General features: G+C 39.4%; 1 protein-coding gene across 3 annotated transcripts in view; it reads right to left on the bottom strand.

The window, feature by feature from the left end:
* Casd1 (CAS1 domain sialic acid O acetyltransferase 1) overlaps window positions 1-12,794 on the bottom strand; it is a 56,347-nt gene that overhangs the window by 19,166 nt on the left and 24,387 nt on the right. For all 3 annotated transcript variants that reach the window (XM_087659181.1, XM_087659182.1, NM_001402046.1), the window contains 6 exon segments: window positions 10,291-10,335; window positions 8,719-8,781; window positions 5,534-5,578; window positions 4,982-5,105; window positions 3,630-3,844; window positions 445-867 (listed from right to left, as the gene is read on the bottom strand). In XM_087659181.1, coding sequence (XP_087515307.1) covers window positions 445-867; window positions 3,630-3,844; window positions 4,982-5,105; window positions 5,534-5,578; window positions 8,719-8,781; window positions 10,291-10,335 — 915 coding nt within the window.

The raw sequence follows: 12,794 nt of genomic DNA, 5'->3' as shown, positions 1-12,794 counted from the left end.
TTTTTTTTTTTGGAGAAGAGTTTGGTAATTCAAATAAGAGACCCTTATAGAGAAGTTATGCAAATAATTCTGAATGATGATCACACTTCTAATTTAGGAAACTCAGAGGATCCCAAATAGAAGCCACAGCATTATGTAAGTTCTAATTTTTGTGTACATGTCTGATAAATATATAAATATAAAATATTTGCTTCATATAGAACCATTTCTTAATATAATTATATTTTTACATTTTAATTGACAATGAATACCATCTAGTACTTGAAGGAACCATTCTATTTTTTCTAGCCTTAAGCAAACAAAATAACGTAAGTCGTGACATACGGCACCCTTCTTCCTCCTGTAGGAACATGTTTGTAACTTCTGCCATAAAGCATGACAACAGTTTTTGAAAAGACATTTTGTAGTTCATGGAATAGGATAAACTAATGAAAATGATCTTACCTCTTTTGTGTTTTCATTGTAAAACACTCCCAAAACCAAGATGTAAATAATTGGAATAAAGAATGATGAATGTGTATAAAATTTGTTTTCCTTCATAAACAGGTTTGCACGGTCACACATATAGAAATAAGCCATAATCAGGCCAAGTTTGCAAAAAGACTGTAAAAGTATTTCTAATGAGGACACAGGAGTATTGATGATATTCTTCTTTTCCTCACCACTTTCCAAATCAGGACATGGTTTATTCTTCCGGTGAGCATTACGATGAATTACATAGAAGATTAAATACCCAATAATGGATAAAGTAAAAAAGCAAGCAGCTAGCTTCTGAATGAGAGTAAGAGGTGGCCGAGGCTGACAGCAGGAACCATCCACGGGCTTCAAAATTTTATTACAGTACACGTTCATGAGAATCATTGCACTCTGTGAACACACAGGTTTTATCCTGGTTATTATCTTGTCAGTGATACACTCCCCGTCACATTTCCTCCTTAGACTACTGTGGAGATCTTGACACTGAAACCAAATGTTCTTCTCTGTTTTGCACCCTCCTCCCAGACACACATGTAAATGATGGTATTCCTGCACATGGTAAAAGCTAGTTTGGGCGACTTGAATTTCTTGGATTTTAGTCACAGTAAGAAGTTTATTTTAGAATGTGACCCACGACATACTAAAAAGTGATACCTCCTTCCTACTTAGAATGCACTGATATTGTTCTCTTCTTTTAGAAAATAACAATGAAACAGCAATGAAAAATAGCAAAAACCTCATGGCTCCTAATAGATCAGCTAAAAAACAAAATCCAGAGAGTTGTCAAAGACCAAAGAATTTTAATTAGCAGAATTCCAAAACCATAATAGTTAAGCTGGAGTCCCAGTCTTTGCACGGTAAAATGTTGCAATATAGGTAACAATGAAAAATTAATAACGCTTAGCTAATGATATTGATAATTTGCTTTTTATTTAATTCATAGCTTATAGATAATTTATGAGTATAATATTAAGATATCTGTTGTTATATCAAATGTGTGGAGTGTTCACTATAGTTTGACTGTAACAAACTTATTTTAGGCAAGCTGTTAAGACTCTGTCCAGCTAAAGATTTGGTCAAAATCTAAACTTATGAAAACTACAATTTTCTGCTGGATGTCTGCTGGATGCTGGTGTTATCACTTGAGCATTGTTCTTCAAAGTACTCAATTAACCACTGAAAAAATCCTGTCATCATAGCCCTCAGATTGAGGAAGTTCTTGGGTCGGCATTCTTACAAACCCTCATCTACAGATGTTCTGACAGAGTCCTCAACTGTGTCCTGGAGTCTTCAAAGCCAGTTTGTACATAGAGAACTGGGGTTTACAAATAAAGACATGTTCCTATAGGTGAGGGATGTTTACATGAACCCTAATCCTAAGCCTAATTCTACAGAAAGACAGGACTTTATAGCTACACTGCCTCCATCCAGTTTGTGGTCTAATACAAGTAACATGGGCTCCTTTTTTTTCTTAAAATTTAAGTTCCTCCTTACAAACACCTTTTCGTTTATAGAATTCCTCACTGGATCTTGCTACAATAAAATAAACAGCCAATGCCAAAAATTTTAAGTGGTTAATGTGATTAATCCCTCTCCCTCTCCCTGTCCTCCCTCTTTCCCCCTTCCCCTCTCTCTATCACCACTGCTATTTTAGAAAGTTAAAAAGTCCAGTGGGGTGAGCTCTCCATTGCTGAAGACACCACACACTTAGGACTCAGAACACCTTGATCTATGACAATGACCGGCATGCCAAGATGTCTGTAAAGGTGTAGGAAGAGCCATTCACATGTTGGTGACAGCCAACAGCTGTCTGACTGAATGTAAAACCCTCTCAACAAAAGGGAAGCCATGGCTGGTACTGAATCCTAGCCAGTTCCAGAGCTAATGAGATCATGGACCTTAAAAAAGAATTTACTATTACTGCTTTGCAAGACCAGCACAATTCCTTACTGAATTCTAAATCTTATCCTTATACCCACAGATAAATATAGCGATAGCCCTTCGTTAAAGAAGCTTCTCTTTATAGCAAACAGAAACCATCACAGAGTGCACAAGTGGACATGATTCAGGGGTGAATGGGTCATAGGGAAGTACAGCCCCAATAGACACGTTTACATCACAGCCCCTACATCTATGGCTAAGGGAACAATGTGGACCAAGGAGTAGGAAGATTGTGAGAGACAGAATAGCAGGAAGTCTGCTGTGAAATACTCGTCTAGAAATGGCTGCATAAACAAGGCTGAACAATGGTAATATCAAGGGACATGTTAACAAGGAAGGGGGAAATTTTATGGGGTCCTAACCCCCAGACAAAGAACTACAGACAATTAGTGACTGCTGGGAGAAGGAGATATAGGTCTTTCCCAGGGATGAGCTCTCTTATAGGTTGTCCACACTGAAACCATATCCACATACATATAAACAAACAAGAAAAGCAAACTTAGTTGTATTTATATATTTGTGTATGTATATATGTCCATACATTTCTATATAATAATAATAATAATAATAGTGTAATAATAATAAAGAAAAAGAGGCTATCAACTTTAAAGTGTGGGGATGTGGGAGGGGCTGGAGGATGGGAACCTGCAGGGAAGAGAGGGAAGAAGGAAAGTGATATAATTCTTTTCCAACTAAAGGTATGTTTTTGAAAAGCCCTCTAGATACTGTCTTCTAGTGAGTAAAGTGTTTACTTATGAAGTTTTCTTTCACACTTAACAAAGCTTTTCCATCTGTTACTCTGCTGTTTACCTTGACCAAGGCAATTTAAGAACCAGGAGGTTATAAAAATGCTTTCTTTTTTTAATCTTGCAAAGTGCGCTCCTCACCACAGCTGTATCTTGAAGGAGAACAAAGCGGTCCTTTGGGCATGCTAAGAGCTTAGAGGCTTCTTAATGGTGACAGCCACTTTAGATGACATTTCATTTTTCCTACCACAGCTACTGTTACATGGAGTTTTGGAGTATAAGAAATTTCTTACTTAGTGTAGCATCAGTTAGCTGATAGACAGCAATCTTATTTCTCCATGTGCATTTGAAGAGAATGAGTAATTAGTACTGCAGTGAGACAAAAGGATTGACATCCAGGCTCTGACTGGTAGCCTATCAGCAACTGAATCTAGCCTCCTCCCACTGACATACAAGAACACTTACAGTTTCTCTGCTTGATTCAGGAAGGTGTAAGCCATCCAAAGACTCCATGATGGTTTCTTGGGCGATGAGTTTGGAAACACTGAACATCTTGACATTGGACTTGGATGTCCTGGTGCTGCTGTTCAGAATGCTGACTGCAGCTTCGTTGTAGGCGTCTATCTTCTCGTTAGTAATCATTTTTCTATTTTCACTTAAGAGATCTTCATAAACTGGGTCTGCACATTGAAAGTACATTTAAAATAAAGGTCAAACCCTCTTATTGGTAAAAGCATGATCACACACGTTAGATAATCTCCATTTCATAGTTTGTTCTGAAACTAGAGGTGACACCGGATATTGAATAAAATACTTCTACAAAAAGCTGGATGAAGTTGGCAATGTTTTTCTATTTTACATCTGACTTATGAGTCGATATGTCCCTCAAATTTAAAGAACTTTCATCACTTTCCCATGTATATTATGGAGGGGAAATATTTTCATGTTGCAGCATGCCTCATGAATTTAAAATTCTTGATGTCGATTATGACAAATTACAACTGGAGTGTGGAAGAATGTCTAAGGAGCAATAAGCAGTATGCTTTCCCAAGGCTCTCTGCAGTTCTGGGAAGAGTATTCAAATGATCTGGATGTAATCCTCAGGAGCCAAGTCTGCCTGTTCTCATCAATGGTTATATGTTAACTCTCGCTCATTTTCCGAAGAGAAAGGTTAACCATGAGCCTGAGAATTGAACAGAAATGGCACAACAGACTCTCACTCCCTTTCTTGTTCCTTCCAACTTGGAAATAATTTTCAGAGTCTTTGACAAACATATCGAATTGCTAAAATATCCAAGGCATTTCATATTGTGGTGCTTTAAATAATGGGCATTCAATACATTCCTGAAATGAGCTGACTTAATGCGACTTTCACACCCAGGATACACTAGATGGGGTGTCGATTTAAAGACCGGTGTCATTTGCATGTATATTTATTTCTAATGGTTTCAATATTATACAAAGTGTGATTAATATCTATCTTCACTGCTTTCCCTGAGCACAGGAATATACTCTGTAAAAAGTGAAGCAGTTGGAGGTGAATGTATTTGCCTTCAGGGTTTATCTCTTCATTGTATTTTGCAGCCATTCTGCTGCTTGGTGGATATTTTCTATTTATTTTATGCTTGCTGTATTTATTAGTTTGTTCCTTAAATTTAAAAAAGAAAGCAAGTTCCTCCAGTTTATTCTAATCTTGCAAACATCATTTCAAAATTTATTCTCATAAAGCAGTAATTTTGTTTCTTGGAATGTGGTATAATAAAACCTATACCTTAAAATGTATATAAAATGACATTTTTTCATTACTCACTCCTTACCTTGTAAGACCCAATAAACATCACTAGTCTTGGCCAGTTTTTCTAAGAGCGGTGCTATGGAGGTGATATTCATTTTATACTGAGACAGTGCTTCCTCGCTACCATTATGAATCTTGATGGACCACTAAGAAACAGTGAAGGTTAAGCATTGACTTAGCGCTTAGCACAGGAAAGTAACATATATAATACACCTATTTTAACAGGGTAATTTAAACACAATTCTAATTTTAGTCAATACTAGAATAACTTTGGTCAAATTATTTAATGAAATACATGTTCACAATTACAAAAAGGCACGATAAAATAGTTTTTGAATGTATAACACTCAAAAATATAACTCTGGATATAAAATAATACTGAGATTTAATATGAAATTTACTTAGTTCATTCAGGCCCTTTTATTAAAATTCATCAGTCTGGTTAATTATAATTGAAATGGAAATTAAAATGTAAAACAATCAAGAATTCTACTTAATATAAGTTAACTTTTTCTTAGCATGTCCTTAAGAGTGAAACAAAGATCAGTCTGTTAGAATGCAGACAGGAACTTACCGTGGCTGCTCCCGCTACAATCACATGGGGCTTCGAAACCACGTCCTAAAGGAAGAAAAGCCTTATAGCTATGCTATATCCAGGTAGACGACTGAATGTAAGCAACAACAGTCACGTGACTTCTACATGCTCTTGACAAGTGAACTCTAGTTATAGATCCCTTCAAGGCTTACATGGCTATATGGTCACAGTGCATGGCAAGACACTTGTGCAGTTAATCCTCTAGTATTGTCACACACACACACACACACACACGCACATGCACACATACACACACATACACACATACACACACGCACACGCATACGCACAGGAACACTACTGAAATCGAACATGACCTACTATTATTCAGAATTCTGAGTAAATTGCTTAGAGTAAAGCTCCAGTGTATTATGTCAGTCAATTAAGAAGTATTCATGGAAGTCTACAGGGTACACAGTATAAGTGTTAAACAAACTATAGGATCAGTGCCCTAAGGAAACATAATCTGTCAGGAAGGCTAAATCTAACATATATTTAACAAAATATACTGGTGATTACTAAAGACCGCATGTGGGGAAACAAAGGAAAAGTCTCTAGAAAGGCTCACAGCTGCACAAGGCACTACTTCTAACCCAGTGAGCCCATATACTAGCACAAGGAGGTTTGTAACATTGACACAGTGCTGAGTTTTTAGTATCCTCTCTTAAAATGTCTCCTTTCAAAATAGATTCCTACTGCCTTGTGAGACAGGCAGGGGTGATGTTAACTTGTTCAGTAAGGACCATCCAGAAAAACAGTAGGGTATTCCTCAGCCGGACAGGAATAGTCAGAATACCAATAGCCTAACCTAGGAATCCAATGCATCTTCTGCCACTCAGAAGACCTGATGCTCAAACAGTGTGAGGAAACAAAAAATAAGCACCACATTTAATTAATTATGTCACTGACATCAATCTTAATTGATAACTGCTATTTCTTATCATGAAGGTAATCCGTGTTGACCATAGTCCATTTCCCTTCAGCTGGGTAAGACTTTAGTTTATATCACCATACTTCTTTCTTTTTCCTCATCCCCAGGTAGCTTCCTTTCTCGTTCTTCAGAACAGTGGTTCCAAGCCTACCATTCCCTCAGCAGGTCCACTTGCTCTCCTCCAGCAGAGTCTGACCCTTCAACTTTATTCAGAAACAAGAATTGAGACAGCGCATGCGCTCTGCTCTCCCACACGATGCCACCCGCTTCATCTCCACATTCAGTCGCCTATCTTCCTCTAATAGAAAATGGACTCCATGTCTCAGTCCTAGCCCCAAACTCTTTTCTCGACTTCCCCTTTCATACCTGCAGCTCTGATCCATGTCGCCTCCAAAGTTCCTAATATCAATCCTGTCCTGCTCTGCCTTTCTTCTTCCTTTGACCTCAAAGTACTAACTGATCTTTATTCTTCAAAGCCTGTCTTCACGGCCTGCCTCATTTTCTGCAACCTCCTCGACTTAAGAGCAAAGGCTTACTTGGATGAATATTCTGTGTTCTGTGCCAGTTTCTCTTTCTCAGGCCTAGGATTCACTTCACCAGGCTTTCGGTTTGGACATAAGCCATCCATTTAAACCGTCGTAGCGCCCGCCCACTAATGAACCCTGAGTTGCCAATCCCAGAGGTTCGTTCATCTTACCTAGTTAACATCACATCATGGCCCATCCTCCACTGAAGATGCCTTCTCCCTGCACTGTAACAGCTCAGTCCCTCCACTCCTCCTCCTTCCGCTGCCATTTCTAGATAATTCAATTCCCCGGAAGCTTTCCCCTTTCATCTCTAAATTCTGACATATTCAAGTTTTTCTATGCAAATGCCTTCTAATGACACCTTAATCTATACAAAAACTCATCAAATCAACTAATGTAGCTTCGGCTTGATTTTCGCTCACTTAACAAACCCATCATATGCAGCTGGTTTCTTCACAGGTGAGCTTGCTGTCCTCTCTCTTTTCTGCTGTATCTTGGCATTCTTCTCCTAACTAGTTTCAATAGATGTCTACTACCCTCAAAATTCAAAACATATTCAATCTAATGGCCTTTAGAAAATCCACTCTAAAGTATCTAGAAGCACAGGCAAATAAAGTTAGTGTTGTTTAGACTACATCCTAGTAGGTAGCTATCCTATGCATTATCAAGTCTCCCCCAAATAAAAAGAAGTAAAACCAAAGTGTGATTGATCTCCAGGCACGCTCAGACTGCTGCCGGTCCCCTGAGCAGGCTGCACCTGTTCTCCACTGTGGTCCATACATCTGAACACATGTCTCAAACAAATGAATTTCCAACAGAGGTGAGGTTTCAACATGACCTAAAAAGCTTATCTGTCCCATAGTGTGGTTCAGTTTTAAACAGTTATTGTAAAACAAGGAGGGTGAGTTGGTGTAAAAATGTCATTATGTAAAACATGTCAACACTTCTAAACATTGCTTTATTCATGACAAATGTAAACAGCTTTAGGGAAAAAAAATACAAGCTTCATCTGTACAGCATCGTGGAGACCACTGTAGAGACTGCAAGGCGGACTTAGAAGAGCCTACGAACTTTCTGACATCAAGAACACACTTGCTGTTCAATTTATCTCCACAGATTATGTCATAAAAGCAATGATACAATCGAAAAAGTTTATAAAAGTAAATGCAAGTTAGTTCCTTTTAGTCCCTGGTTATAAATAAGGAAACCTCAAAAAGATGCCAAGAAAACATGTTTTGTTGGAAGATTATTTGTGTTTATTTATCTTTAAGATAGGTACTCACTAAACACCTCAGCCTTGCACCAAATCAATCAATCTCAATTGCTCAATTGATGTCTCTCCTCTCTTCTCTCCCTACTCCAGACACCCCCGCCCCCCAACCAGCACTTGAACTCAGGGTATAATGCATGCTAGGCAAGTTCCTTACCACTGACTTCTATGCCCAGTATGTGACCTCACCTTGACCCTTTTTTCTTGTTGTGTCACCCCAAGTTTGAATTCCCTGTGTGACAGCAGTAAGAGAGGACCTCATACATGGAGAATCTAAGTATTATCTACATGGTGATAACAGGCAGAGATATTTAATAACACTTACTCATCTTAGCCAAGGACCTGAATCAATCTCACACACCTTAGAAAAAAACCAGTTTCTCATTGGCTTGTTAAATTTGGTTACACACCCAAAAGCCTGTTTTCAGATACAGACCTCAGTCCACAACTTGATACACTGTTTCATAGAACCATTAACTTCTGGATGCCAAAGAAAATCCTAGGAGAAGAGTTAGAAATAAAAAAAAAGTAAAAAAAATAAGTACTTTCATTTCCATTATTCAAAATAAGTATTATCACTTTCCTAGAGAGGGTTTGAGAGTAAATTACCAGGTTGTCTAGGACATCTTCACCTGTCACCTCAATTTGGACAAGAAGTTCATGACAGTTCTTCTGTCTCCTCTCTACTTCCCACATTTGAGCAGAACAATCCCTACTCAAATCCGGTAACTGTCCTCAGAATACAGTCCCCTGAACTTGACGGAGTCAGCATGTGCCTCTGCCTGCCCTTCCACTTTCCCTGCTGTGTTCACCTTGCTCCCCAGCTTTTGGCTCGAAGTCAGCTCCTGCAAGGCACCTGTGTGCTCCTGGAAGGCACCCGTGTGCTCCTGCAAGGCACCCGTGTGCTCCTGCAAGGCACCCGTGTGCTCTTCCTCCAGAGTTTTTGCACATTTCCAGTCTTTTGCCCACAGTATTTGTGGCTTCATCCCCTGAACCTGGCTCATCCTCCTTACCCTTGAGGTCTTGATGAAAGCACCATTTGGTCACAAGGAAAACCACTGCCCATCCTTCCCTGTGTATAGCCCTTCTGCCCTGCTCTCACTTTGCAGTTATCCTACCCTACTTACATTTGTGCGGGACTACAATGTCCTATAACTTCTTTAGGCTAAGGACATTCTTTCTTGTATCTATACAGAAAATTTACATATATTCTTAAGTATCTGTCATTAATAATTTATTTTATATTAAATTACATAGCAAACCACAATAAAGCTACTATGCTGCCTGCTTTCAAGCATTTCTGGTGTCTGGAGGCAAGGTCTTCCTCCTGTGCCCTGGCTATCTGTGATTACTGCATCCCTGTACGTTTGGGATCACACGCACGAGCCACTAAACTGGCTTCCCGAGTTTCCTGATGCTTATATTTTGAAACAGATTCGCTCTATTTTCAAAGCTCAGTGTGGCAAAATACATTTTCTAAAAGTGAAAGTGATGATTTTGGGTACACACTGTCTCTGACTTTTCTTTACTGACCCATTTAAAGGTGAGCTCTGACAGTCTCTCTGAAGCTGGGTAGGTCTGACTCTCAACTCTTATAGACTATGATAGAGACAAAGGCCTGTAATTTTTCTTCTTTTATTAACAAATGTTTCTTTTTCCTATGTAAAACATCGTGATTAGTTTCCCCTTCCTCTACTCCTCTCAGGTCCTCCTTGCCTCCCTACACACGTTCTTGAACAGACATTAATCCTGAACTCACACTGGTTTCAAATTACTATACAAGATTATTGCTTCCTGGACAAAATTTTGAGAGCCCAATATTTTCTGTTATTTCATAAAAAGTTTTCATAGACATTAACCCTACTACTTCGCTCTCTAGATATACTAAAAAAGAGTGCACTGAAATCTATTTATTATAGATACAATGTACAGAGTATTAGCTGATCTACAAATAAATTTACCTTTGAATATAACTTCAACATTTGATTTATTAGCAAAACTAACTTACCACTTTAAGGGATGCAACTTTGTCTTCAAAAGGAATGTTTTCATGCTGTGTAGGAAGGAGGCAACAGAGAAGCTTTAGTCCATAAGTGTTTCTGTGGTATAAATTCATCATCTTGCTATCTTTCCAGTGACATTTTTTCTTATATATAGAACTTTCCCCTACATTAAGTTAATAAAGATATTCTTTTTTTCAAAAAGTTTCAAAGTTTTGACCATTTGAAATTCACCTAAAAATTATTTTATTTGATGATGAATGTTACCAAGTGCTTCAGCAAAGTTAATAAACAGACCTGCCTACACTCAGGACTCTTCAGTTGTATGTGCATGTGGATAAGCTTGTGTGTATGTGCGTGTGTGTGTGTGTGTGTGTGTGTGTGTGTGTGTGTGTGTGAAAGAGAGAGAGGAGAGAGAGAGAGCATATGTGTGCACATGTATGTGTATGTGTGTGTGTGTGTGCATGGGTGCGTATCTTTTTAGAACTCCCTGTTTTAGTAATTTGGTTTCTTTGTTTAGCCTACTCCATCACTGTGTTACCTTTATTACAACAGTTAAGATAAATGTTTATATTATAGAACAGATCCTTATTCTGAAGATATGCTGGAGTTACTGATACCTTTCCTCATAAAATGTAAGATAAATCCACTGGTTGCACAACACATTCTGTTAGACTTTACAGGAGTTATATTGAACCTATGGGCCAATCTGGGTTTAACTGACTTCTTTACAATGTTGAGTTATTTTACCAAGGACATATCTACTACTGAGTCCCATCACTTTAAACTGTCTTTCAGCAAAGTTTTGCCTAGTTCTTGTGCATACAGAAACACCATCTTTACTGGTTGCCCTTTGGCCCCCCACCCACCCCTTTTTTGTAGCTCAGTAAAACTTTAAAAGTTTTGGTTTTGTATTACTATGGCAGAGACTGTAATTGGATTTTAACCTTTATTTTAGTTGTGCATATAATGTTCATGTTTACATGTCCACCTTCTGACGAGCTACCCTCCCTGACAAGAACATAGTTGCATCATGCAGGCTCCTGAGTCTTCTTGTCTCCAGACCTTCATCTTTACAGTTTTCAACTAGTCTAATAAAATGAGGAAGAGGAACAGCAGCAATGAACACCATTTATTCTCTCCTGATTTCAATGAAGATGTGTCTAACATTTCATTAAGAAATTTTCTGTAGGCTTCTGGAACTTTTATCAAGTTAAGCTCCAACATAAATGGCCTAACAGAGAAAGAATGACACCAGTTTCCTGACACAATTGAGACATGCTTGCTAATGGAGTGATATGTGATTAAAAAAAGCCACACATGTTCCAAGTGTGATCCAATCAACTCTCACAGTTACCCTCTACCAAACACAAGGCTATAGAGTCGGGATGGCAACAGGTTAGCCATGTTGGTTAGTTTTATTTGCTTGGCCCTCCTTCATTGAGAGCAATGGGATAAATCTGCACTAATTTGTCAATGTTTTGTTATGTTAATCTTCACTAATCTTAATGTAAAGGCTAACATCCCAATTTCTCCATTTTCTCAGTGATTTGACCATTTGTCATTAGAAAATAACTTTCTGAGGTGATAAGGCTTTTACCTCAGTATCTATTTTGTCCTATATTAATATAGCTTCCTTTTCTTCAGCAGGAATTTGCTCACTACGCTTTTTTGTAACTAATACCTTCATGGTTTTTTTTATTTTCATTTTGGGGATACTTTACTAAGCAGGTCCCCATTGTCGCTGAGCTCACACCTCCTTAGGTCCCCTCTGTCCCTCAGCTCACACCTCTTTGGTCCACTCTGTCCGTCAGCTCACACCTCCTTAGGTCCCCTCTGTCCCTCAGCTCACACCACCTAAGGTCCCCTCTGTCCCTCAGAGCACACGTCCTTAGTCACCTCTGTCCCTCAGCTCACACCTCCTGGGGCCCCTCTGTCCCTCAGCTAACACCTCCTGGGTCCCCACTGTCCCTCAGCTCACACCTCCTTAGGTACGCTCTTTCCCTCAGATCACACTACTTAGGTCCCCTCTCCCCTCAGCTCACACCTCCTTAGGTCCCCTCTGTCCCTCAGCTCACACCTCCGTAGGTCCCCTCTGTCCCTCAGCTCACACCTCCTTAGTACCCCTCTATACCTCAGCTCACAACTCCTTAGGTGCCCTCTGTCCCTCAGCTCACACCTCCTAAGGTCCCTCTGTCCCTCAGCTCACACCTCTCTGGGTCCCCACTCTCCCTCAGCACACACCTCCTTACGTCCCCTCTGTCCCTCAGTTCACACCTCCTTAGTTCCCTTCTGTCCCTCAGCTCACATCTCCTTTGGTCCCCTCTGTCCCTCAGCTCACACCTCCTTATGTCCGCACTGTCCCTCAGCTCACACCTCCTTAGTACCCCTCTATCCCTCAGCTCACACCTCCTTAGTACCCCTCTATCCCTCAGCTCACACCTCCTTAGGTCACCTCTGTCCCTCAGCTCACACCTCCTATGGTCCCTCTGTCAGTCAGCTCTAACTCTCT

Source organism: Rattus norvegicus, chromosome 4, assembly GCF_021556685.1.
Source record: "Rattus norvegicus strain SHRSP/BbbUtx chromosome 4, alternate assembly SHRSP_T2T, whole genome shotgun sequence".
Taxonomy (NCBI): domain Eukaryota; kingdom Metazoa; phylum Chordata; class Mammalia; order Rodentia; family Muridae; genus Rattus; species Rattus norvegicus.
This window is presented reverse-complemented; position numbering and strand designations above follow the sequence as displayed.